The 25,964-nt window shown below is 51.9% G+C and overlaps 2 protein-coding genes across 3 annotated transcripts in view; one reads left to right on the top strand and one right to left on the bottom strand.

Moving 5' to 3' along the window:
* The window catches only part of CMTM4 (CKLF like MARVEL transmembrane domain containing 4), a 58,609-nt gene extending 41,392 nt beyond the window's left edge, over positions 1 to 17,217 (top strand). Inside the window, exons 2-5 of one of the 2 annotated variants that reach the window (XM_046681994.1) lie at positions 910 to 1,086; positions 8,012 to 8,110; positions 9,259 to 9,419; positions 13,499 to 17,211. In XM_046681994.1, the coding sequence (XP_046537950.1) occupies positions 910 to 1,086; positions 8,012 to 8,110; positions 9,259 to 9,419; positions 13,499 to 13,565 (504 nt within the window). In that variant the 3' untranslated portion in view covers positions 13,566 to 17,211. Of the gene's footprint in view, positions 1 to 909; positions 1,087 to 8,011; positions 8,111 to 9,258 lie in introns of both variants that reach the window. The other variant, XM_046681995.1, reaches the window with a different exon arrangement.
* A 517-nt stretch (positions 17,218 to 17,734) lies between these two features.
* CMTM3 (CKLF like MARVEL transmembrane domain containing 3) lies at positions 17,735 to 25,500 on the bottom strand. The gene is made up of 5 exons (XM_046681997.1): positions 25,234 to 25,500; positions 21,959 to 22,114; positions 20,826 to 20,921; positions 20,306 to 20,426; positions 17,735 to 18,879 (listed from the first exon to the last, which is right to left on the bottom strand). Exons 1-5 carry the CDS (start codon positions 25,378 to 25,380, stop codon positions 18,842 to 18,844), a joined length of 558 nt encoding a protein of 185 aa, XP_046537953.1. The 5' UTR covers positions 25,381 to 25,500; the 3' UTR covers positions 17,735 to 18,841.
* Positions 25,501 to 25,964: the final 464 nt, after the last annotated feature.

Raw genomic sequence — 25,964 nt, 5'->3', positions numbered from 1 at the left:
TGAGGTGGGGCCTGGCCTGGCAGCTCTGGCACAGGCTTGACAAGTGATGAGCCGCGAGGTGTCCACTTAAAGAAGTGGAGTAGGAGCCAGGAGCCCAAGACTGACCTGGTGTTAGGTGCAAGACCACCTGATCTTTCCTTGATCACGGGGCCCTTACCTCAGCCTTTGAGCCTCACCCTTCCCCTGAAATCTTCCTTTAAATGTTCACCTGGTCATTCCCACTGATACCTGTTTGACTTTATGATCTGCCGCCTCCTGGGACATATTGCTGGAATGTTACTTTGGTCTTTCAGAAAGAAATTCATTCTCTTATTGGGAGATTTTTAAATGTTGTTATAAACTGCCAGTCCATCTTTTTGTGATCAAGTCCAACGATAAACTTTAAAAAAGCTCATGAATTAATTAAGTGGGCCTCAGTTTTAGGCAGTTTATAATTGGGGGGAAGGAGGATTATACCAACCCTTCTCTTGAGGCCATCAGGGGTCCCAGTCATTCTGTGTGAGCTCAGTGTAAACCAGCAAGGTAGTTGCAGATGGCATAAAATGGGTACCATCAGGATACTGCCCTCAAAATGTTTGGCATAACCGTGGTAGAGACTATAAATCAGAAACGTGCACGGGTAGTGTCCCCTTACTAGTGGCAGAGGAAGGACTCAGAACATCGCAGTGTGCTGTGGGGGGCTCAGTTCATGTTAGGAATTTGATCCTTTCCTTAAGGCCCCTCTACCGGTTCTTACGTAAGAATTGAATCAGATCACATTCCTGACAGCGATACTGCCGTCCCCAGAGGAAGGCTCTGCGGGTGTATGTGGTGGTGGTGGTTGAGTTATATTTAAATGTGCCAGGCACATATGTGCATGGATGTGTACTAAATATACACATACATGTATGTTTCCAATTTTCTTCCTAGATTTTGGCCCTGATTGCGTTCATCTGCATAGAGACCATCATGGAGTGCTCCCCGTGTGAAGGCCTCTACTTTTTTGAGTTTGTGAGCTGTAGTGCATTTGTGGTGACTGGAGTCTTGCTGATTCTGTTCAGTCTCAACCTTCACATGAGGATCCCCCAGATCAACTGGAACCTGACAGTGAGTACGAGTCACCCCTCTCTGACCATGAAAGGATCGGGTGCTCCTGGGCTCCAAGGGGAAGTTGGAATCTCTCCATGTCATGTTTGGTTCCCGTTCATTTTGATACTTAAATATTCCATTGTAACTCAACTGTGAAATGTTAAATTTCTTTACTGGGTTAAATAAAACTATAAAATACATCGAATCTTCACCAGCGGTAGAAACATCATAGCAATTATTCTGACCCCTTTAGAGATGTCATTTCAGTTTTGTGGTCTTCTGAGATTGATAATGTTGATATTTTCAGAATATGGGAAAGAAAAAATGGAATTAATATATTTGCATATTTTCGTACTGGACCCAAAAGCCGATTACAAAAGTATTGATTCAGGAAGAATTGTAAATATGAAGAAAATGCCAATAACTTGCAAAGCCTAGGAATGTTTTTAAATTCAGAGAAACTGGGAGGACCCTGAGGGTTGGTGGTTTGACCAGAGAGTCTTGAGTGGACATGTGTCCTCTTCTCTCCGTAGTTTGGGTCCTTCACCCTGGTTGGTAGCCTTACCCTCCCTAAGGGCGTGGGAAGCTCAGGGCTGGTCACTCCCAGGCTCCTTGTCCTGGACTTGTGTTACTTGTCCTTACTGTGCTAAATGAGAAAAGAAACTTAATAGCACTGGGTTTTCTTGATATTTCTTTGCAAATAAGCATGTGCGTGAGCTCAAAGGGAATCGGTCAGAGAGACACAGGAAAGCACAATGGGCCGCCTCACCCTCTGCCTCTGAGGGGAGAACTCTGCGGGCGCCACAACTGCTGGGAGGGCTCAGGAGGAGAGGAGGGTGCTGAGACCACTGTTTTGTTTTGTTTTGTTTTTATGAATCTGTGGGACTTCTCCTGCTGGATGTGTTTTTCTCTGTATCTTAGGAGCTCACACACCCATGGGCCCCACCTGTGTTTACCTTGATTAGTGCCACAGGCTCCTCCCCACCCTGTCCCTCTCTCCTTCCATCTCCTTCCGACCACTGAAAGCCTGCGGGGGCCCCCACTCTCCTGAGCTGGCACTCAGCACCCGTCATGGCCCACTCAGCCAGACTTCATAAACAGGAGGGTCGTCTGTGCATGCCTTCTCTACCTCCCTGCCTCCAAATCTCTTTTCTCACCTTTTATTGTCCAACACAGCATGTTCAGAAAACTTGTAAAAGTGAACATACAGCTTAATGAAGACTCATAAAGATTGTGTAGCTACCACCTGGGTCAAGAGAGAGGCTGTGTCAACACCCCAAAGCCTCCCATGTGTCCTTCCCAGGCACAACTACTGCCCCTCCCCCCAGTCCCCTAGCCTGACTTCACGTGCTTGAAAGTCCTCTGGTCAGGCTCATTGGGCCCTGTGTGCCTGGATCCTCTCGTTATTCTTCAGTCTTCTCCGACTACACCTTTCAGCGGTAGCTGCTATGGAACGCATAGTCCTTCCTGCTGGCCGTACTCTCTACTCTTGCCTCTTGTGAGACACCACACTCTCCTGGTTTTTCTTCTTCCTCCTTGGTGTTCCTTCTCAGCAGCCTCTGCTCCTCCTACAGACCTCTCCCAATCTGAGAACCCAGGCTGGGTGCTGTGGTGAGTTGAGAACAGTCTAGAGTCACCCGGAGGGGCCACTTGCAGAGCCCTGAGACCTTGCCTATGACTCATTGTGTGGTATTTTCTGACACCACTTTTGACAGATGTATGATTTTTTTTTTCTGACACCAAATCTGTGTAGTTTTTCCACACCAAGCAATTCTCTGATTCTCTGACACGAACTGGGTGTCCAATAGTTCAATTCAGTTCTAACACTAACTCCCAGAGTTAGCACAGACCCCACAGGTTAAGGGCTCAGTCCCAGGAGACTGCCCCCACATCAGACACCAGCCACAAAATGGGGTTCCTGGTGACCTGTGTTACCCAACCCTTTTCCTTTTTTTGCCCGTCACCCAGAAAGCCAAACAATAAGACAAAGAGATGGCAGCAGACAGAGGGTTTAATCACAAGGCAGGCAAGTGAGGAAGCAGGAGAATGAGTCTCAAATCTGCCTGCCCGAAAATGGGGACTCAGGGATATTTATGGGGTAGGGGGCAAAGTAGTCTGAAATGTAGAGAAAGATGATTGGAGGTGAGGAGGGGTGAGGTAATTCATGGTCTGCCCAAGGGTAGTCAGACTCCATGCCTCTTCACAGGATGCATGTTCACAAAATGGCAGCATTAGCGTGATCTGAGGGTAGAGTTTTTAGCTTCTGGACGTCAAAAGGTCACTTAATGGGCATCTGCCTGGGCCCAGTTGATGGGTTGGTGGTCTCAACGGCCTGAAGTGGATGAGGAGTTCTAATTCATGAAAAACAGCGCACACCTCCATTACCATGGTGACCCAGGCACCAGGGAGATGTTACCTATAGGAACCAACTTGGAGGCAGAGAGCACATTGCCTCAGCAGCACAGTTAGCAATGGGCAGGTGAGCAACCAAAAGCTATAATCAGTAATTGCAAAAAAGAAAAAAAAACTTTAGTTACTAGCTCCCTAATCATCAATGGCTAACTGTTTACCAGTTTCACCTGCCCTTCTGCCTGCCAACTGTGGATGGGGGAGTTCCCACACGCCCTTCCCAAGTTTGATAATTCCCTAGAATGACCCACAGAACTTGGGACAGTGCTTTACTTATGATTACTGGCTTGTTATAAAGGATGCAACTCAGGAACAGCCAAATGGAGGAGACGCATAGTGCAGCGTCCAGAAGAGTCCCAAGGGCTGGAGTCGGCCCCCTGGAGTTGGGTGCACCACCCTCCCGGCACGTGGATATAGTCACCAACTTGGGAGCTCCCGAACCCCATCATTCAGGATTTTTATGGTGGTTTTATTATGTGGCACGACTGATTAAAATCAGCGGCCATTTGGAGACTGAACTCCGTCCCCAGCCCCTCTGCCTCCCTGCAGGCTGGGGTGTAGGGCTGAAAGTTCTAACCATCTAATCACCTGGTTGGTTTTCTGGTAACCAGCCCCCATCCTGAAACTATCTACGGGCTCCAGAGAGTCACCTCATTAGCATAAACTCAGGGACAGCTGAAAACAGTATGAATGACACAAGACACTCCTATCACTCAGGAAATTCTAAGGAACTGGGGACAAAGACGAAATATATATTTTTCATTATACCACACTCATCCTTTCTGGGACTCAGTTTCCTCATCTAAACAAGTAGAACAAAATAACATGTCCTGCCTCGTAGCTATTTTGGATCAAAATGAAGTTTGGACTGAGTGAGACACTGGCAGTTATGTGGTTGGCACAATAGACTCTGCATAGATGGTCGCTGCCACTGTCGGCCGTCTTAGGATTGTCCCTGATACCGGGGCTGTTTGAGCACAAGTCAGTGCACAGTGTGAACCGAGTGGTTGGAAACTTCCTCTCGCATCCATGTGTAGTGCTGAGACTGGAGCCAGCCACAGAGCCCAGTGGTTTGGGAGCGAGCGCAGGGACAGCCCAGGGCTGACCCTGTTTTTACAGGTGCCTCATCTGTGACTAGTTCAGCAAACTGTCAAACAGCTGCTCTGTGCCAGGTTTTGGGAACTGAAAGCATAGGGTAGGCAGAAGCAAGCTGCTCTCCTGTGGTCTGTGTGCTCCCTATGGTCCAGTTTTGTGTGAGGCTTGGAAGAACACAGGCACGGAGGGAGTAGATTCCTCAGGACAGGCAGCCTGGAGTGGGATCAGCTGGGGAAAGTTCAGAGAATGCCAGATTCCAGGTGGGCCTTGAAGGATGAATAGGTGCGTGCCAGGCACAGAGTATGGAAGGGTGAGGCATGTTGTAGGATGGCCCATTCCCTGGGACTGGAGCAGGGTTATAGACTCGGGGTCTGCTGGCGCTGGGCATGTGACATAAATGGGCAAGTGGGAACATGGGCCCGGGCCCGGGGAGATGGAGAGGTGGCTCTCCTACTCAGCCCCAGCCCGCTGTGTCCTGGCTTCATGAGACTCCTGGAACAGTTTTTCAAGAACAGTTAGAAGTTGGGTTTTATTTTGTTTTTTTAGAAGTTAGTTTTTTATGTGCAGTCTTCTGGAGTTTAAATGTTGGCTTGTTCAGATTTCTTTTGAACACTGTACAAGTCAAACCTATGAATAGGCCAGTTATGGCCAAGAGGCCTTGAGCTAGCACCCTCTAGGCCAGATCCTGTGGAACTGTGTCTGCAGTTTCTTGGGCTCACAGCTGTACTTTGTGGTGTGTCACTGAAGGAGAGACCAGAAGCACGTGTGTGTGAGGGCGACCTTCCCCTTCATGTCCCAGCATAAGGGTGCCGCCACCTCGGGTGTTTTAGGGGCCAGACAGGAAACATGAAGGGGCTGGGTGTGAGACTGAAGTGGGGGGAAGACTGTGGCAAACTGGAAAGCACGTGGCTGATAGAGTATACGTCCCATTAAAAACTTAAAAAAAATAAGCACCAATGTTGAGTGAAAAAATCCACATCTGAGGGCATGCCCAGGTGTGCCCCCTAATATGAAGGATGAATCTACAAGCCTTGATTTTGTTTCATGGCTAAGAAACCCACACAGTTGATGCTGACTAAGTTTTCTAGTATTTTAGTTCGCCTTTTAAACTATGTAAGTAATAAGTGTTTGTTATAGAATAACTGGAAAATGTAGATAATAAAACAGAAAAAAATAAAATGATGCGATGACCCCAGAGAAATGAAAACATATGTCTACACAAAAGCTTGTAAGTTCACAGTAGCATTATTCATAATAATCAAAAAGTAGAAACAACTGAAATGTCCAAAAACTGATGAAAAGATAAATAAAATGTGGTGCATTTGTACAATGAAATATTATTCAGTAATAAAAAGGAATGGAGTATTGGTACATGCTATAACATGAAGGAGCCTTTGAACTATTACACTAAGTGGAAGGGGCCAGTCACAAAAGACCACGTTACATAAATCAGTGTCCATGAAAAGTCCAGAAGAGGAAAATCCATGGAGACAGGAAGCAAGTTGGTGGTTGCCTAGGATTAGAGGAGAGGTGAAGAATTAACTGCTAAGGAGTGCGAAGTTTCTTTCTGGAGTGCTGAAAATACTCTAAAATTAGATTGTGGTGATTGACTCGTACATTTTAATTGGGTGTATTTTGTGGTATATGAATTATATCTCAATAAAGCTGTTAAAAAATCCTCTATGATAACCCATCCAGGGCTAACCCCTTGTAATACTTGGGTATGACCTTCTAGGCTGTTTTCTCTAGGCTAGCTTTCACATATGCATGTATGTTTTAATATGTGAGTGGAGAAAAAGGGAACCATTAAAATCATGCCTTTTCATTTAAACTATCTCGAGTATCTTCCATGTTGAATATGCAACTATATCAGTATTTTTAATGAACTGCATAGTGTTCGATGATGGAAAGCCATTTTATTTAACAAACCCCCTATTCTTGAGCCTTTTGTTTCCTTCTAGTCTTTTGCTGTTTTAAATAATATCATGATGAACATCCTTTTACTTAGACCTTTTTGCACTAGTATGATGTTGAAAGTGGATTTCCAAATGTGGAATTCATAGACACATAATATGAACCTCTTCAAAATCTGATACCTTTTGGCACTGTTCCACATTTATATTTTTATATAGTCACCATTAAAGTACCTACTATTTTGTTTGGCCTCAGCATTGTATCATAAAACACCTTCCCCAGTTCTAGATAGTCTTTGGATTAGAAAATACATTTTATATTCTTTTTTATCCCTGTAGCACCTTACCCAGAGCTGAGCGTAACTAAACACTTCCTGGTTTGACTTTGTGAAAAATTTGCCATGTCTTAATGCCTGTCATGGTGAGAACTGTCCTGCTGGCAGACCTTTTGAACAGTTTCTTAGTCAGTCCTGGCTGCTCTCCATGAGCCTGCCCAGAAGCGCTGACCAGGAGGGTCCTGGTCATACAGGTGCAGCACCGTATGATGAAGCCAGGCCAGCCAGGAGGACCCACCTGGTGATGCTACAGTCAGCCTGGCGCTTAAGCAGTGTAGGATTTCATGTGGATTTTCTTTCCCAGTGGAGATCGCAGAGGCACTCTGGTATGACCCAGGCTGTCAGGGACCTGATGCCGAAGTATTAATGACAGAAGTGACAGTAAACATGCAGGGAACACTAACTCTAACCCGAGCATTGTGCCTTGTCCTTCACGTGCATTGTTCTACTTAATCCTTAAAACAACTCCGGGAGGAGGGGGTACTATGCTCACGTAAAACACACTTTAGAGAAGCAAAGTGGCTTGTCCAAAGTCATGGTTGGTTCGGACCCTCGTCTGGCTGTGGCTCTTAATCACTGTGCTATGTTCCTCTCGAGAAGTAAGACGGGAGTTAAGTCTTCGAAGCACTGGATATGTAACCCAGTTTGCTTTGCAAGAAGCTTAGGAGAAAATCCCCTAGGCTTTAGCAGCACAAGGCCTCAAGGACCATGTGTAAGAAAGAGTATGAGGTCTGGCTGTGTGTGTCCTCTGGGTCTGAGAACAGTGCGCTTGAGATGTCACATACGAAGGAGGGGGTTTCACAGTTTCTGTACCTTCTGGACTCCCGGGGAGTTTTGTCCATGCCAAGATGATCTGAATGTGTTTTTAAAAGATGACAATAGAACTCTAAATGGTAATTAGTGTGCATGTCCTTGATGGGTTAGCAGTTTGGGTTTCTATAATAAGTCATTAAGAAATGGTAACATCCTTGGTTAAAAGTTGGACTTTGCTCTGGTGATTTATCAAGTAGCATCATAAACTGTTACCATCATTGCCTTCCTTTGTGTGACCAATACCCTGGGCCATCACGATTGAAATATGGAGCCCTCAGAGAGCCTGGGTACTGTGCTTCCTGTTTTGAAAGTTCTTCAGTTGCTTTTAGGGCAAAGCATGAAATGATTCTTTTCAGGTGGTTTTATCTTTTTTTTTAGGATTTGGTCAACACTGGACTCAGCACTTTCTTTTTCTTTATTGCTTCGATCGTACTGGCTGCTTTAAACCACAAAACCGGAGCAGAAATTGCTGCCGTGGTAAGTGCACTCAAATGGTTAACACATGGGCTGATCTGTACACTTGGTGGCCTGCTCTCCTCTCTCCCCTAGCATGTGTCTACTTCTTCTCCTCTAGCTTTTTCTTTGCTAGTGATGTTGTTACTGGGCCACGGGAGGTCCCAGTCCCTTTAGTGCTGTGGTTCTCAAAGTGCGGTCCCTGGAACAGCAGCCTCAGCATCACCCAGGAACTTGTTAGAAACGCCATGCTCAGCTCCCCCAGAGCTACCGAATCAGAAAGGTGTTTTAACAAGCCCTCCAGGTGATTCAGATGCACCCTCAAGTGTGAGAACCACTGCTTTGGTCTGTTTCCAGCAGAGCCCTGGATGTGTCAGTGATGTGCTTTCGAGAGCTTTATCTGCCAGTGTGGGAGTTTTAATGAGGAAGCAGGCAGCCTTGACTCCATTTAGCAGTCAGATGACATTTTTTCGCTTCAGAGTAGAATGCCATGGGGGGTGGGGTGGGAACCAGATAATGTAAGACTTTCACTCTCTGTGCTCTGCATTCTGTGTGGTTCTGTATTTACAAAGAACATACGGCACTTTTGTAATGAGGGTGGGGACTAAGAGGTTTATATAAAATATTAAACTAGCTGCTCACCCAGGTGTCACTCAGTAGCTTCATCGGTCATTATCCAATAATTGAGATGCCACTGCTTCCCGCCCTGGAGCTGCCCACCTGGAGCCGCCCGGGGAGAGGCAGCTGGACAGCAGGTCTGGGTTTGGGGGCTGTGATGTCGAATGCCGGGCCTTACAGCTGGATTTGGGGCTCACATGTGAGAAGCTCATGTTCTGTCTATGTGGTATTTCGTCTACATTGTATTTTCTCATCTGGGACCAGTGGCCATGAAAGTGCTATAAAAGAGGCACTTTCGTGATTTTTTTTTTTTTAATAGATCCAAAATACTTCAAGAGAAACCTTAGACTGTCTTCAGGTCAGGCAGGACTTTATGTGGGTCATGTGACTATGGACTTGGCCATGGTCTGATGGCTCAACCTTCAGGAAGGCTGGGCACTAGGGGTGCACTGGAAGAGGCCGCACACAGTGACATGAGCTCTGGGGCGGGTCCTGCCCAGAAACCCCGTAGATGGCTGCTGTGCCTGAGGACTAACTGTGCCTGTTTCCTATAGATATTTGGCTTCTTGGCGACTGCGGTCTATGCGGTGAACACATTCCTGGCAGTGCAGAAATGGAGAGTCAGCATCCGCCAGCAGAGTGCCAACGACTACATCCGCGCCCGCACAGAGTCCAGAGACGTGGACGGTCGCCCCGAGATCCAGCGCCTGGACACGTGAGGACCTGCCAGCGTCCTCCTCCCTTTTGTCCTTGTGCCCATCCTCTCAATCAAGTTTTCTTTCCCTCGTCACGTCAGATTTTCATGTGATTAAGTTGAATTTTGTCCTCTTTGGTAAAAGTTCATTCTGGGAAAGGGTTTTCAGAGTGACCCTGTTGGCGGGTACGTGAGGCAGGGAGCCCCCTTACCCAGCTGTCCTGACAGAGGCGGGTGGGAGAGGCCTGCGGATTCTCCAGCTTGTGGTGGCCTTGGGGGCAGCTGGCCTCACTGGCTGCCATGTCCACTTTGTGTCGTCACTGTCCCTGAGCACAGCCTTCACATGTGACTCTGAGCCACTCTGTCTGATGTATTTGTGACACATCAAGACTTTGGATTAAATGGGGACTGCTGGGGGGAAACAGAGTCGAGGAATGAAGGTACAGGGTTGAAACAGTCAGTGAGCAGCAGTCCCTGGGCCGCCCCCGTAGCGTGCTCCAGGTCAGCGTTCAGTCTCGCCGCCAGGATCCTCCCCTGCTCCTCGTCTTCCATGCCTGGGGCATCGAGACAGCCAGCACAGGCCAAGCCCAGAAAGCACATGTGACACTGAGGGTGTGCAGGCGGGGCTCTTTGCAGAGTCTGGATTTTATGGTGATGGGACAAGCCGGTGTCCTCTGGGGACAGCTGCACAAGACCACTGACAGGTGGGAGGGGTGCCTTTCGTTTCCTACCCTGCTGCGAAGTCACTTGATTCCTCCTCAAATGAATCACCTCCCTGAATCCCAAATTCTCCTCTGGGAATATGGGGCCCGTCTTGTTTTCCAGGATCCTACCTACCCTTCATACTTTGAGGCTGAACTGCTTTACCTTCTCAGGTAAAAGCCACGAAGGAAAACCAGTCCATTCCACCAGCCAGAACACTTGCTCATTTGCTGGCTTCACGGACCACAGGTGGAGACAGACCTCTCTTTGAAGGATGTGTGCTGATTTTCAAATGCCTGAGAGGAGTTCGAAAGTGATTCTGAGCAGATTTGCCTAGGATTTGAAAATACTTGAATTTGTACCACGACGCGTCCTCTCACTGACGTTTCCGAAGGCACGAACTGTCGCTTTGTGCCTCAGGGTCATGACTATGAACATCAATCTCGGAAGCTGTTGGGAAAAATGCTAGTTCTGTGAGGTTTTGAACTGATTCTTGATGAAGTGAAGATTCTTGTGGTGAATGAGTTCAGTGAGCCCCTACGATGCTGTAGTTTGTTGTTTCTTGGTTTTTTTCTGTTGGAGACTAATTGTATCTTTTATGGAAAAACTGTTTTAACTCGTCAGGTTTTCACTCTCTGAGCTGTTTTTAATGTTTACAAACCTCACGCTAGCTCTAATATTTTACGTTTAGCCCTCTCCAAGGAAAAAACACTTACTGCTGGCGGGGAGATTTTGCAGTAACGTGGAGAATCCCCAGGGTCTTGTCCTAGGGAGCATTTACAGCTTTAGCAGTGTACTGTGTAACGAGGGAGAGACTGCGTGTTTGGGGGGCGGGGAGGAGAGCACGTGGGAGAAAAACGCCACCTCTGCACGGGCGCTGTTGCAGTCTTCATCCAAGAGCAACGCCTGCTCTCCCAGCGTGGGGGACTGACCAGGTGACACTGCTAGGCTGGGGAGTCTGCAGGAAATGGGACCGTGCTGTGTCTGAAAGGTCGGGGTTGGGGGTCAGCTCCCCGAATAACAGCCAGTACATTCCGAGTTCTGCTGTGGTACCTTCCAGGGCAGTGGCCCAGGTCACATGTTCCAGCTCCCGGTCAGTTCAGGGGTGTGGGCCGCTGGTGCGACCCACACAGTCTGCTGGTAACTCACCTTGCCGTCCGCACCCACAGAGGGCAGCCAGGCCCGGTCACAGCTGGGTGTGCTGCCCAGCAGGTCTGAGAGAGCCCTCTGCCCGTGACCAGCCATGCTGCACAAGCTTCGAACCTAGTCTACGTAGTGATTTTCGAGGAGATTATGACATCTGGATTTTATCTGTTCATTTTATATATTTATTTTGCATTTGTTGAGTGTATATGCTTAGGCAGAATTGGGCTTATCTCTCTCTCTGAGAGTTCTATTGAAAACAAGGTCACAAAGACTCAGCCTTGCATTAAGTGGGACCCACTTGGAAGGACCACCCTGAACTTTATCGAGATCTCCTGCTGGGAATGGGAATCATGTTACTTGGCCTCAATAAAAAAAAGCCGCCTTTGAGGTGAGATTGAAAAAAAGAATACCATTCAGGCAGGATTGTTGCCCAAGTTTTCCCAAGTCACTTCAATAAAACCAGTTTATCATCTGGGAGAAAGGAGCCGACTGGCCTCGAGGATGTGTTGTCAGCTGCAAGAAATTGTTCTGAAGCCCATGGAAACTGTAAATGCCGAGAGGTGATAAAAAGTGATGACACCTTGTGCCACAGAGTGACCTAGGAGTTAATTTGCATTTTAGTGTTAGAATCTCTGGAATTATTTATGTCCCCGTAACTATTTAATGTCCTTTGTGCCATGAGGCTCTCCCATGATTTTTGTAAATATATTTAATTAGCTCCTGCTGCAGCTGCAGGTGGCAAGGCACGCTGTCTAATTGGTGCCACGCAGAATCCTGCATCTCGGCACCGATGGCCGTGAGGTGGGGGGGAGTCAAGGAGGGAGTGTGGTTGTCTGTGGTGACTGCAGTGACATCTGCATCTTTCTTATGTTGGCTCTGTGTACAAAGAAGACAATCTAGATTTGGGGGCTTTAAGGGACTATTCTTTGCAAATTCAAGGAAGCCTATTTTCGCATTTAATAGTCCCAATATGGACCAGTGGCACTTTGGCCCGGGGCATGTTAAGGCTCAGGCGCTCAGTGTTTCTCAGTTTTCTCGTGGGATGACAGCGGCTCTCACGGTGTGTGCCAGACTCCCAGAGAGCTGCAGTTGCGCACGTTTGAGTTTGTTCCTGGAGACCGGATGGTGGGAACCCTCTGGCATTGGGTGGAACGTCTGGTGGTTTTAGATGGATGCAAATGCTGACATCTTCCGAGAAAGTTTATCTTGGCACTGATTTGCTCGATGTGCTATTTTTTTCCTCTCATCCTCCTTTATCCTCCCTCCATGCTGCTGAAGTCCTGGTGGGAGATACCTTTCCCCTTTCATACAGAGATTACAATCATGAAAGCCTGAAGACACTTGTTGGCCCCACATAAAGCCAGGGAAGGACAAAGGCGGTTACAGGTTAAAACCTCCTAAGAGAAGTTCATGTAAAATAAAGAAAATAAGAGTTTTACTCTGTGCAGCAGCATCGTCCACGAGATCCCCTTCACCTACAAAAAGGCAGGAACGTGGGAGCCTGCCCACTCCCAGCAGCATGTCTTCCTTGGCATTGGACTGAAGTGCCAGCACCGGCAGAGCCCAGCCTGGCCACAGGGAAGCCAGCGAGGACCTGGCTGGGCTCTGAGGCTTGGCTCTGGGAGGTGGATGACACCCCCAGCCCTTTGGGACCAATACTGTCCCCTGGTAGGAAGGCTCACGCCCCCGGGTAAGCATAGAGTATGTCTGAGCTCCACCGTGTCAGATGCTTCTGGCGAGAGCTTTGTGACTCAGCTGAAAACATTCCTACTCTGTTGAAGTTTGCAGTTCCATCTGCCTTTCTTTGAAGCTCCCTTAGTGATTCAGACTTCGGCTCAGCCACAGGCGGTCTCTGAGGAGGTGAAGCACTAAGTCTTTTGTCTGCACGTGTATGTGAATTCGTGCTTGCAACGAATGAGCCCTGAATGACCCCTCCACGTGTCAGGTCCCACGTGAGGCCCAGTCTTACCTTTTCTTGCAGACTCGCACGTGTGTTTGGGAAGAACCCTCACCTCTCCATGTGTTTAAGAGATGGACCAAGGTCTGATCTCTGGCTGTGCGAGATTTTCTGTGGGTTGGTTTTAGAACCTGTCCTAACACATGAATAGAGTGTGGAGACAACATGTGGCCGATTTAGTAATTGTGGAAGGCAGTCGAAGTGGTTGCCATTGTGCCATCCTGTTCAAAACAAAGCAACCCTGAAGTCACTGTGCCCCTGCCTGATTGTCATTTTCTTCATGTCTTGTTCACAGGGAAATAATGACATCGAACAGGTGGCTGAAGGTGAAAACACTTTCTAGGCCGAGGGCTGCTGATTGATTCTCTCGAGCAGAAAAAGTGGCTTCCTCCTCCAGGGACTGCCATTGGCGTGTGACACTTTTTTAGTTCCTGCTGAAACCTGCAGAACCCCAGCGTTCTCTCTTCCCCAGGTCTTTCTTATTTTATCAGCACCCACCCTGAGGACCAGCTAGGCGACAGACTGGTGAGATGGGAGCGGGGGCAGGTCTAGGAGGGAGAGGAGGGCGGAGGAGGCCCAGCACGCCCGGACTGTCAGCCATGGCGCCGTTGATAACGCCAGACGTGGTTACCAGCCCAGGCTGACTTGAAAAAATGTACTTGGTTAACCACCTTCCTATCCTCTTGTCTTTGGGACCGTGAGCTCTTATGTCCTGGGACCAGCTTGAAAGCGAGTGCTGAACGCTGGGACCAGTATTCCTTGGTGCCCTGGGTGGGCTCTTGGTGCTGAGTTTGGGAACTCATGGGTCTGGATGGGCGACTCGGATTCTGGTTTGGGGGCCACTTAGGGAGGACACAGACCTAACACTGCCTGCCTCGAGCTTTATAAACGTTCCTGTTTAAGAAATCTGGTGTGTATTCTCTTCTCAGCAGTTTTCTTCTCGGCAAATATGGTTGAAATCTTAAGAACTGTCAGGTCAAGAAGGTAATTTGAAATATTTGACCTTTTACATTTCTTTTATTTAGAAACTGTCTGGAAGAAAATACCCTCACTATCTGTTAGATCTAGAAGAATTTTCTTCTGAGTGAATGTCCTGTTTGACTTTCTTCACACAGTAAATGGCATTTATACAGTCGCAGGCTTGAAACAGAGGATGGGTCCTGATGTATTTTCCCTTCTTTGGTCTAGTTTATGTGCTTATTCCATTTGGATACAATTTCTCAATCTTTGGGATTTTTTTTTTTCCATTGTACTTTTTCTTATTCCATAAATATAACAGTAAAGAAAAAAGTTACCCATAAGTCCCCTGAGTTTGAATCAATGGCAACTTGCCTGGAATAAAATCTAGGTTATGGGACCTTGCACAGTGTATCCTTTGCATAGGGTTAGTGCATTGTCTACAATTTGTATGCCAAGACTTTAATGCAGGTGCGTTGCTATCCAGACTCCCTGGAGGGAGTGACAGGTTTGCACTGGGATGCATAATACGCAGCAGCCAGAGCGCTGAGGGCTTAATCGCCAGTGAGCTGTCAGAACTTCATGGTTTTGATTTGCGAGGAGCAACTTGTCTCTGATGCCCGTAATCAGCTTTCTTGATGCGGTTCAGGGTGAGGCCCCAAATCTCTCTTCGTGATTGTGCTCAAAGGAGAGAAGGTGTGAAACCCTGCTTTAGCAGCAGTCAGGAACATCAAATCGGAGTCTGTCTTTGCAGGACACTGCTGAAGCCCAGGAGGAGGCACCCCCTTTTATCAGGAAAGCCATCTGCGGGGGGTGGTCAGGACACGAGGACAGCGTGGGGACCTGGTGCCCGCTTCAGGCAGGGCCAGGTCTGACTCGTGGCTGCTTCTCTTCACAGGCTGTTTTGCTTTCCTGCCTTTTCCAGAATCGATTTTGCAAGTTTCAAGACTCTGTCCCCCTCTCTGCAGACGTGAGGAAGGCAAATATCTGAGGCTTGAAGGGAGGAGTGGCAGGTCCAGGGGCTGGGGGAAGGCCCGCTCTCGGGGGCGGGTGAGGGTGGGTTGCTTGGATGTCCCCCCAAGCTGGCCCAGGTCCACTGAGGGGCCACCCGCTTCCAACTCTTCACTCTGGAACCCATTTAAAAACGAGTTTTCAAATCCCACCTCATGATGAAATTGACTTATGTGGATAAAACCAGTGCTTTTCATAACTTGATTTTATTCAGTGTGCTTCCCTCTAAGAGAATGCTAGGGATCGAAACTATTTGTATATGTTGAAATTTGTAGGGGTTCAGGAACCCGTGACAGAAACATTTAACTATTTATTACAGGTATGACTTTTTTTTTTTTTTCCCTGAAGTAGGTAATTCTCTCTTTGTATATTTTAAGACAAATAATAATCACTTCACCTTTGGTGCCTTCCGTGTGTCACATAAGCACTCTTGTCAATCATGGAATTGAAAAAAAGATGTACATTTAGTTAAACCAGATAACACTATTTTTGTAGCATGATTTTAGATTGTGTCCTTTTAACATTGCTTTCAGCAATGCTGGTTCTGAGGTTTGGCCAGTTTCCCTTTAAACTTCATATGTATTTTAAAAAAGAAAAAAACCCTGACTATTCCTGTCTCTTCTCTGCTGCTATCTCCCCAGCATCTTGTTTCTGCTTATTTAAATAGTCTGAGAGGAAGAGTATATTTCTGTGAAATAATTATTAATCAGTAAAATTGCATTTGGCATTTTTTAACCACTTGTTCAGTTTGGAGAGCCACTCCTCACCTCAAACAGGATGAGGAAAGTGGCTCCATATTTAAAAAAAGAACAGAACATCCTCGGTGCTCTGACTGCCCCGTCTTTGGGTCCAAAATGGTGAAAAGCCCCGTTGTGGGCTAGTGGCCCGGAGGGCGTTCTCTGGCCCGGTGTCTCCGGATCAGCTCAGGCTGTCCCGCTAGCTTTGCCACCCGCCTCCCTCTGTCTGTGTGGGGCGCTTCCCGGAGCGCCTCCCTGGGCCATGGGCTCACCTTCCACTCGGATTTCAGATTGCTGCGGGGATGCGCTGGGTAGGCTCGGTGGCCCTTTCTGGTTTTGGCCTGAACAAAATGGATGCCCTGCTGTGAGGAGCTTGATGAAGTCAAGACACAGGTCACACTCGAGCTGCTCCTTCGGTTGTCCCACCCCTGCAGGACTGAGTTATGTCTGGTCAGGAAAAGTCTCGAGTACGCTAGCTGAGCCGGTGCAAAATGAAGGAATGGATTTATTGAAACATAAAATTGTAGGTGTTTTTTTTTGTCCTTCTGAAGGATCAGAATGTGTAATTATTTTCTAACAAAGGAAGTCAAGTCAGATGGCTAATAACTCCAATACGATTACTCATTGGTACTTGGCCCAGTGGCACTTTTCGGGTGCAATGTTAATTTAATAACGATTACACTTTCCTTCTGAAGGTCTGTTTCCGCTACAGTTTAGACGCAGCTGCGGGGCATTCTGAGGTGATGCCTATTTGGCAAACTTTGGCTGATGCTGTTCAGAGCTCCCACCTGGCTTCTCAAACCAACATGGATGCCATGGGCTGGGCACCACGCACTCCAACTGGCTCTTGGGTTGGACTCTATCCATTTGGAGTGATTTGGGGCCCCAAAGCCTTTGCTCCTCTCGGCTTGTCCCTGACAGCAGAGAAAGCCTCACGTTGCCCTCAGTTTCCCCCTTTCTTTTGAAGGACCAACTTTTCATGGTACTTGTCCTGATTGTTTTCATAGTGTTCAAATCTGTATTTTTGTATGTAGAGGGAAATAATTTTCTCAACACTAATCGCTAATAAATATTGTATTAAATTGTCATGAAGGAGTTCTTGTTTAATAAATGGACATGTAAAAATGGTGTTGTCTCTTTGCTCTGACTTTCCTCCTGCCCCTTCAAAGGCTGTGGACCCAATTCTTGAGGCAGGCCTGTGAGGTGGAAGCTGAACGCAGCCCAGTCCACAGGTTGAGGCCTCTGTGCTGTCAGTGTCACTAGGCCCCTGGGCTGGCTTGGCGGGGGCTGGCAAGGTGGAGCAGACCCTGCCACCATACGCCCCTCTCAACTTCTGCACATTTTAACTTTCACACTTATTTTCAGAATGTGCTGTGTGTGGAAGCTGGGGCAGAACACCTGGCCTCTTCCTATTGGCCTGGGCCAAATGCTGACTCAGGGTCCTCCCGGCCTGCCACTCTGAGGTCCCTTGTGCAACCAGTTTCCAAACCACGAGAGCCCCAGGTTCTGGCTGCCTGAGAGGCTGCCATGGGACGTCATCCTAACACATAAGTGAGAGAGCCCTGGGCTGCCTTGAAGGGGCTGCAGTGACCTAGGCTAGTCACTGAAACTTCTGGCAGTTTGCTCAACTATAAACTAGCATCGTGTGAGGAGTAAGGAAGAGAGGACGAGTCAGACGCTTAGGGTGCCTGGCACGGAGCAAGCACGCATGCATTGTTGCTGAACCCTGAGGTGTCAGGATTCCCCCCACTGTGCTGGGCTAAAGCGTGGAGCCAGACAGCTTTACTCGGTGGGTGTAAGGTTGGTGCAAACACACACACTCCAAGCAGGGAGCAAGTCTGGTTTAATCCATTATGGCTTTTTCCAGGGTAGGTTCACATGCAAGAGAAAAATAAAGGTTACAAATGCCCAAAACGTGGGTCCAAACTCTGGCTCATTCATGAGTCCCCTTGGGTCACAGGAAATGCAATTTAAGAAGCTGCTTTTGTATAAAAAATGATATAAAGTTGTATAAAATCCCACTGAAGATATATACACAGCCTAGGTCCTTAGGTGCACACAGAAGGCACGTCTTGCCCCTTGAGGCAGTCAGGAGACCTGCTCTGGCATCTAGAAGCACACTGTCCTGAGTGCCCAGTGACTTCTCACCTGCCGTGGGCCCCAGGGAGAGAGGGGGTTTGGCTGGGCCTGCCAGCTGCCCGGGATACTGTCCCTGCTGTTGCATCCTTTGGTACCCTCGATCTCTTGACCCTACTTAGTCAGTCTACGAGCATTACTTTCAAACAGTCTTAGACCCAGAAGAGTCATGTCACCCTAAGATGACATGGTCTCCAAAGGTGTGAGGTGTCAGTTGGGCACCGAGACCCACTCTCGCCTAGATGATAGGGCAAAGGTCAGTTTTCTCCCTGCTTCAAGAATGAAGCAGGAACTGGTGCTCCTTGAACAAGAGAATCTTGGAAGGATCATTCTTGACAAAGCATCCAGCATGAGCAGGGGCACTAATGCCGACAAAAACCGCTGGGCCTGGTGGCTCGGCCCTGCGTGGGGGGGTCTCTTTTACTTGTTCCCCCCTTCCCCCCAACTCCCCCCGCAGCATTAAGTGCTTCCTGTGACAGGGGTAACAAGGCTCTATCTGCTTTGTCCCCTTGTGCTTATTTTTGGCAGAGAGGTTAAAGGGCTTAAGGTCTGTGGGGCAGAAGGGGCGGAACATTCAAGATGCCCTCCTGGGCAGAGTGGTTAGACAGTGCTAGGCCATGGAGTGCCATCTTGTATGCTGGGCTCACCAATGTCACCTTGGGGCTGTGAGGAGCCCCGCTCCGTCAGCAATTCCCACTGCTGCTTGATAAGTCACACCTCCCTCCCAACACACCTGGTCCCCTGGCCACATTCTGGTGGAGGCCTGCGTGCTTGGGTTGCCAGGGCAGGGCAGGCCTTCAGTCGGAGTTGGAGTCGGAGTCAGAGGACTTCTCTTCTGAAAGGAAACAGAGGATGCTTGGCAGGAGTTCCTGGCCCACGGTGCCTGGGAGCCGTCTCTGGGGAGGCACAGCCGGGCTGCCAGCTGGAGCCCTGGGCTCAGGCCCCTCCTGTGGCTGACTATGCTGTTGGTGGTCTCTGCTTGGGGTGAGGGCGAGCCCTGTACCTGGGACCCTCCACAGGCAGCTGCTGTCACCTCCACGGTGCGGCCACATGGAGGTGAGGAGCTGCAATATGGGGTGAGACAAGACGAGCGCCATCTATTTTTAGCAGAGGGACGGTTTCTGTGGGTTCTTAAACCTAACCGGCTGGGTCCTGCCTGGGGACAGCAGGTGCTCAACGGGGAGATCCCAACTCCAAGGCGGGGCCTGCAGGCCCTCTGAAAGCTCCCCTTGTCTACCTGTCCAGCCACATGTTACTGCTGATCCTCACGGGGACATGACCACCTGTTCCAGAGGAGCATCTCACCTGGATGGGAGCACCTGCTCTTTACACTCTGTTGTGCCCAGTTGCAGGAGCTGATATCTGCCTCTCCATGGAAAGCCCACCTGGGCCTGTGGAGCCGGTGGGGCAGGGACATGGCCTATAGGCCACAGAGTCATGGAGCCGGGCCCTCTGTCCCAGCTCAGCTCCTGGGCCTCCACCCGCTCTGCAACTCCTGCCCCCTGGGCAGGGACCTCCTCTGGTGGCTTCCCTGGGCAGAAGCCCCCCGGGCTGTGGCTGAGGAAAGCCTGAGGGAGGTGGCCAGCTTCAACCCCTCCTGCTGCACCCCTGCAGAGCCCCCGTCACACACCCTGCCCGGTGCCAGGCACAAGCACCCCAAGGATGTGACACGTTCATATGGCTGTTGTCATGTCATATGTCACAGATGGAAAAACCAGCCATCCAACTTGCAGCTTTTTTTGTTTAAATCAGGTAAAGGCACAACGGCTATTCTGAGCTGAAGGATGACTTGAGGGGCCAGAACGGCTGTTGCACTTCCCTTGCATATAAAAAGCAAAACAAGCCTGAGCTTGCCTGGCTTTGCTGGGTGCTGTGGAGAAGGATGGGAGCTTGGCTCCCTGGCCCTTGAGCCGTGGGCAGGCAAGCTGTGCCCAGGGAGCTGAATGGCTGCCCTGGGGGTCATCAGGGATGGTTTCGCCAAGGAGGAGGTGCGGGGCATGCCCTCAGCTTGCCCTTCCTGGAAAGGCTGACGCCCTGGGGAGCCCTGTGCTCCCCCGAGGGCACTGGCTTTATGATCAGTGCCGCATGAAGGGATATGAGAACCAGGCTGTGAAAACGCTTCCTGCCCGTGGGGAGAGAGGAAACGCTCCTACTTCAGCCTCAAACCAGCCAAGTGTCCCAAAGGGAGAACAGGGCCCCTGCAGCAAGAGGCCTGGGGTGATCAGCTGGGTTCCTGGTGGAAACCACATGGTGCCACCCACCTTCTGTCTTCCCGGCTGTGGTCTCAGTTGCAGAGTCCCCTTGTTTGAGGAATTTGGCCACATCGTTAAAGATCAGGTAGAAGTCGATTGCAAACACGATGGTGGCAAAGAAGCCAAACACCTGGTGGGACAGAGTGGATGGGACGCATCATCAGGAGCTGGGGGTCCCTGGTCCAGGAGCCTGGGAATGGCGAGGGCCAGCCCCACAGTTTCTTCTCTGCTTGGATAAGCAGCTGGGATTGCCAGGCAAAGACCCCTCCCAGTAATGACAAATAGGAAAAGGAGCTGTTAACTTTTTTTGGCAAACAGCCTTTCAAAACTCAGGGCAGAGTAAATCTCCAACAAGACAACTCTGGAGTCGCTGAGATCCACGTGAAAGCCCAAGGGGCCTAAGCAGGGAGAGAATGTGCCCCAGACACTAAGTGGGTGTCCCGAGGGGCATCTGGGGCTTCGGCGGGGGGGTGAACTTAAGCGGGGCTTTGCTGGGCGCCCCTCTCCCAGGGGTAGGGCGGCTACTCACCCCGGCTGCTTTGGAAGCCCCATCCGAGTATTTGGCGACAGCTGTGATTGAGATAGCAAAGTAGATGAGGGCTGCTGTGACACAGCGTAGGAAGTCCTGGGGAGAGAGGGGCAGAGTATGGGGACCAGCTGGGAGCTGAGGAAGGGGAGAAGGGCTCAGAAAGGCACCAAGTGGCATGCAGGGCTGGAATCCCACTGTTTCCAGAGGAAGATGGGTCTGGCAGCCTGGACACATACCTGGCCCAGAGGTCCAGGATCTATGGGGCTTCCCCCCGTCCTGGCCCCACCTGCACTCTCTGGGGTCCTTCTCCCACCTGCCCCTGCCCAGATGCCTCTTGCAGGCTGCCAGCAGCTGAGACTGCCCGGTCCCTGGTCCAGCTAGGCTGCCGTGCTCTGCCCAGTGGTCAGGAGGGTATGGACTAAGCTGCGGCTCACCCTGTGGCTTGGCCCGGCTGCAGATCTCCCCTTTGGTTGGGAGAGAGAAGGTAGAAACCTTGTCACCTGCTCCCTTGTGGCTCTTCAGTGGGGAGATCTGGCCCTGGACCTCGCGTTGCTACAAATGTGTGGCAGATCCATTTATTTGTCGTGGTTTCTGCCTACCCATCCCTCAAATGGGGCCACAGGATGCAACCTATCATGCAGAATGTTGGCAACGATGTCAAGAGACCAGGGTTCAAATGTGGCCTTTGCTGTCCTTCTCTCTGACCCATTTCACACAGTAAAGTCCGAGGTGGGGCTCTGGGCCCTCCCAGGTGATAAAATGAGTTGCAGGCTGGCTGAGGTCTGCAAGTCCTCAGTTAACCTGCCCTGCCCTGCCCATGTGGAAATGGCTTGAATTCCTGTGGCCCAGGCTGACTCCGGCAGGCCCAGGTGGGAGCACCAGCGCCACCTGGTGGCCAGAGGTGAGCACGCCATCTGGGGTTCCCTGCCTCTCTGAGGGACACTGGAGGCCCTGGGTCACACGGCTGCTGAGTGGTGGGGCCTGGATCACCTGAAGCCAGGTCTACTGCCCTGGCTCCAACCAACTGCAAACAGCCCCCCCACAGCACTGAAGAAAGGGTGACGGCGAAAATGCACGACAACTCTGTGATTGATAGCCAGCCAACCCCTTCCTGCTGGGGCCCCAGACCTCACCATCATGGGCCAGCACAAGCCCTGCCACTTGTCGTTCAGCTGCATGGCACCAGCAAAGAGGAAGTAGAGGGCCAGCAGGAACTCCAGCAGGGGAGCCGTGAGGAAGGCCGATGCTGAGGACGCCACATAGCAGACAAAGGTGATGAATGAGAGACCCTGGGAGGTGGGGAGAGGGAGAAGTCAGAGCCTTTGCATGGCCCCTAACCCCATGCTCCTGAGCCAGGCCCTGCAGTCAGGAACAGAGGAGGCCCCAGCAGGGGAAGCCACCTGCCCACAGTCCCACAGCTGCCAGGATTAGAACCCCGTCACGGGGCCCAGGCCCACAGTGGGGCTGCCCTCAGTGCTTCTGGGCATAGCCCTGCATCCTGACCCCATGCCAGCTCCCTGCAGAAGGTGATCAGGAAGCCCCAGCCTCCCATGTGTGTCCAGCCCCCCAGGGGGCCCCCCACCCCAGCAGGGTCTCTGGCAAAATCCACCCAGCTCAGATGGTATCCAACCGAGGTAAATCAAACAAGCAGTTTCAAAGGTAGTCCACTAGGCAGGAACCATGTTCAGAAAATCACACCCAACACCCAAGATCTGTGCTTACACTGAATGTAAATTTTTCCTGGAAAACAATACACAAATCTTAAACTTTAGTTAATGATATGCACGCTGAAGTGTTCAGAGTTGAAATGTACTAATGTCTGCAATTTACTCTGAATGCATCAAAACGTAAAATGGATCGATGGACAGATAGATGGATAAGATATGCGATAAAGCAAATACAGCAATGTGTTAACTGCACAATCTAGGTGGGTGGGTATGTTATGTTATGTGTTTACAGTAGAACACCTGATACTCTTTCAGTTTTTTCATATATTTGCAAATTTCCACAACAGTGAGGGAAAAAAAACATCCCAGGAGGGAGTGGTGGCATTGACACCTCAGTCCTGCTGCATCATTCATCCACGCCTTGTGAAAGGTGGGGCGAGCTGCACTGAGGAACTACAGAATGTTCTCCACGGCCCTATGCACACACTGGGGCTGGGAACTGATGCTGGAGGATGCTGAGAACCCCAGTTAGTTCCGCAGACCGTGTGCGTAGCAGGGCAGACCAAGATCTTGGGGCTGTTCCCTGGGCCAGTGCCGGCTGAAGCTTGTGGGATCTCCTCGGATCCTCTCAACCACCCATGCACCAGGTGCTGCTCACAGCCCACTTTACAGAGGAGAAGACTGAGGTTCAGAGAGGTGAAGTGATTTCCTCAGTGTCACACAGCTAATAAAAGGGCACCAGAATTTGAACCCAGGGCTGGCTGCCCCCGCAACTAGAGTTCTTAAGCAACCCTGCCCTGTGGGTGTTGATCCTTATCTGTCTGGTTTCTGTCACTGTGGGTGGGTCTGAGCACCTCTGTGGTTGAGTAGCTCCCAGCAGGGCCCTGGGGACACTCAGATGCCCCATAGGAAGCACTGCGGCTGCTTCAGACAAATCAGCTGTAGAGATCCCAGGGAGTCCCCAGGGCACCACATCAGCCTTGAACACGGCCATGGAGGCAGCTGAGCCCAAATGAACGGCTGGGGAACTAAGGCGTAGAGAGGGGCTGAGAAGCAGCCAGGGCCCCCCAGGGAGGCACGGCCATGGGACCCTGGCCTAGCCCTGTCCACAGCTCCTGATACACTTCTGCTGCCGAGAGCTGTTCTCATGTCCCTCCCTTCCTGTCCCCCATCCTCCAAGGCCTGATTCCGGGGATCCCCCTCTTGATTCCCATTTCCTCATTCCCTGATTCCTGGTGGCCACTTCCTCCTCTTCCTGGCCTTGTCAGCCTCCCCACTGGGCTTGGGGGCAGCCAGAGGTGACCAGAAGGAAGCAGGAGTGACCTAGAGGGGCTCCCCCTGTGTCTTACTCCCCGCTTCATCCTCCTAGACCTAGATTCCTGACACCCAGCTAGCCAGGGGCCTTCTCTAACGCCCTGGCCCGGCCTCCTCCACCCAGGAGGCGGGCCTGAGGGGCGTGGACTCAAGGCTTCGCCACAAAGCGACTCCTATCAATCTCCAGGGCGGGAGGGGGTGGCCAACCAGGAGGCGCTCCCTGGAGTGTGAGCTCAACTCCAGGCCCCTGGAGCCTCACCTGGGAGCTTGGCAGGTGCTGAGCTGGTAACCTCTGGCTGTCCCCAGGGGCAGAAGAGGTGGTAGGACCGCCTCCTGCCATCTGCCGGGGGTGGTACAAAGCAGAGGTCTGGGCCAGAATCCTCCTTCCTCTGATCCCCACCCGGGGCCCTTGTCGTCACCTGGCCCTCAGCTGACAGGCCTGTCAAATCCCGTAGACCCTCAGGTCTCAGCTTTCTGGTCTGCAAAGTGGGACTAACGACGGGGACCGTCAAATCGCCGGGAACCTAAGGAACAAGTGCTCTCCCTCATCCCGCCTCCCCGCTGCCCAGCCTCTCCCCTTCCCTTCGTGCAGGCCCAGCAGCAACCCAGCTGCACGCGCGGACAGTTCGGGGGTTTTCGGAGACGCGAGGACAAAGGCCTGACGGCAGGGTGGGGGGTGAGGGAAGGAGGAAGGAGTGCGGCGGGGGCGGGGCGGCCTGATCCCAGCGAGGGCGGGGAGGAGGGGGATGAAGTCACCCCGCGGGGCCCCCGCCCCCTGCAGCCGGGGCCGAGGGGGCTGCCCGCGCGCCCCACCGTGCGGCCCGGCCTCGCCCAATCCCGGGGGCCCTTCCCACTCTCCGCTGTCCCCCCTCCCGGCTGGCCCGACTCCACTCCAGCCTCCGCCCGCAGCTCGAGCCCGCCCGGCCCCCAGCGCCCGGAAAAGCAGGGGTCCAGGCCCCCGACCCGGGGGACGTTAAGGGCTGAGTGGACCGACTCCTCCCGGGGCCCCCAGTCGGGGTGGCGGGGGGTTTCGGAGCCCAGCGCCCGCGACGGAGGCCAGAAGATGCGGGGAGGCGGCCCGCCCCCGGGGCCGAGAGAGGGCGGAGGCGCCCGAGGTCTCACAGCCGTCGGCTGGCTTCCGGGGGCCCGGCCCCCGCGTCGCCGGGACCTCTCCCCGGGCTTCCCTCCGGCCGCCAACTTTGAGTTAAAGGACGGGACGGCCTGGGTTCGGGCCCCGCCGCGCCTCGGACTCGCGCGGAGCGGCAGCGAGCCCGTCCGGAGCGAGGGGAAGCTGCCCCGACGCGCGGGGCTCGGCGACTGGGCGCTGCGACGGCGGCATCCGCGCCCGGGTCCCCCGATCCTCCCCGCGGTCCCCCGCTCCCCTCCCCCGCGAAGGCCGCCGGGGCCAGGGCCGGGCGCGCACTCACCGCTTCGGCCAGCAGGAGGCGGCCTTTGCGCGAGCAGAGGAAGGCGGGCGCCGGCAGCAGCGCGCGGAGTCCGGGCACCGCCGCGTCGGCCCGCGGGCCTCCGGCAGGCTCGGGGGCCGCCTCGGGGCTCGGGTCCGGGGGCCACATGGCGGCGGCGCCGGGGCTAGGCTCGGACTCGATCCCGCTCCCCGCGCCCGGAGGGAAGCGGAAACCCGGACTGTGCGGAAGGAGAGATAGGCGAGAGCGGCTGGCGCGGGGCGCATCCCCCGCCCCGCCCCGGCCCGCCTCCTTCCCCTCCTGCCCTCCGCCCCTCTGCCCCCTCCTGCCCTCCTGCCCTTCTTACACCCTCCTCCCCACCTCCCCTCCTTCTCTCCTCCCCTCTTCCCCCCTCCTCCCCTCCTGCCCTTCTTACACCCTCCTCCCCTCGTCCCCTTCTCCTCTCTTCCCCTCATCTCTTTCTCCCCCCTCCTCCCCTCCTGTCCCTCTTCCATCCTCCTACCCACCTCCCCTCCTCCCTTCCTCCCCTCTTGTCTCCTCCCCTCCTGCCCCTCTTCCACCCTCCTCTCCTCCTCCTCTACCCCACCTCCTCACTCCCTCCGATCCTCCCCTCCTGCCCCTCTTCCACCCTCCTTCCCTCTCCTCCTCTGCTGTCCTCGGACCCCAGCTGCCTGGGCTGCTGGCCTGGGACCTTCTCAGACTCCTGCCTTCTCCCCTCACCCTTGTGCTGGAGG

This window comes from Equus quagga, chromosome 13 (genome assembly GCF_021613505.1).
Source record: "Equus quagga isolate Etosha38 chromosome 13, UCLA_HA_Equagga_1.0, whole genome shotgun sequence".
NCBI classification, from domain to species: Eukaryota; Metazoa; Chordata; class Mammalia; order Perissodactyla; family Equidae; genus Equus; species Equus quagga.
The sequence above is the reverse complement of the archived record's forward strand: the minus strand, read 5'-3'. Positions and strand labels throughout refer to the sequence as shown.

What these genes read in the sequence shown, in the direction of transcription:
- CMTM3 (XM_046681997.1), bottom strand. Translation starts at nt 25,380, where the DNA reads ATGTGGCCCCCGGACCCGAGCCCCGAGGCGGCCCCCGAGCCTGCCGGA. An exon ending in GCTTGTGCTGGCCCATGATG is followed by an intron (nt 20,922 to 21,958) that starts GTGAGGTCTGGG and finishes CTCTCTCCCCAG; the next exon opens with GACTTCCTACGCTGTGTCAC. An exon ending in GGGCTTCCAAAGCAGCCGGG is followed by an intron (nt 20,427 to 20,825) that starts GTGAGTAGCCGC and finishes CTGTCCCACCAG; the next exon opens with GTGTTTGGCTTCTTTGCCAC.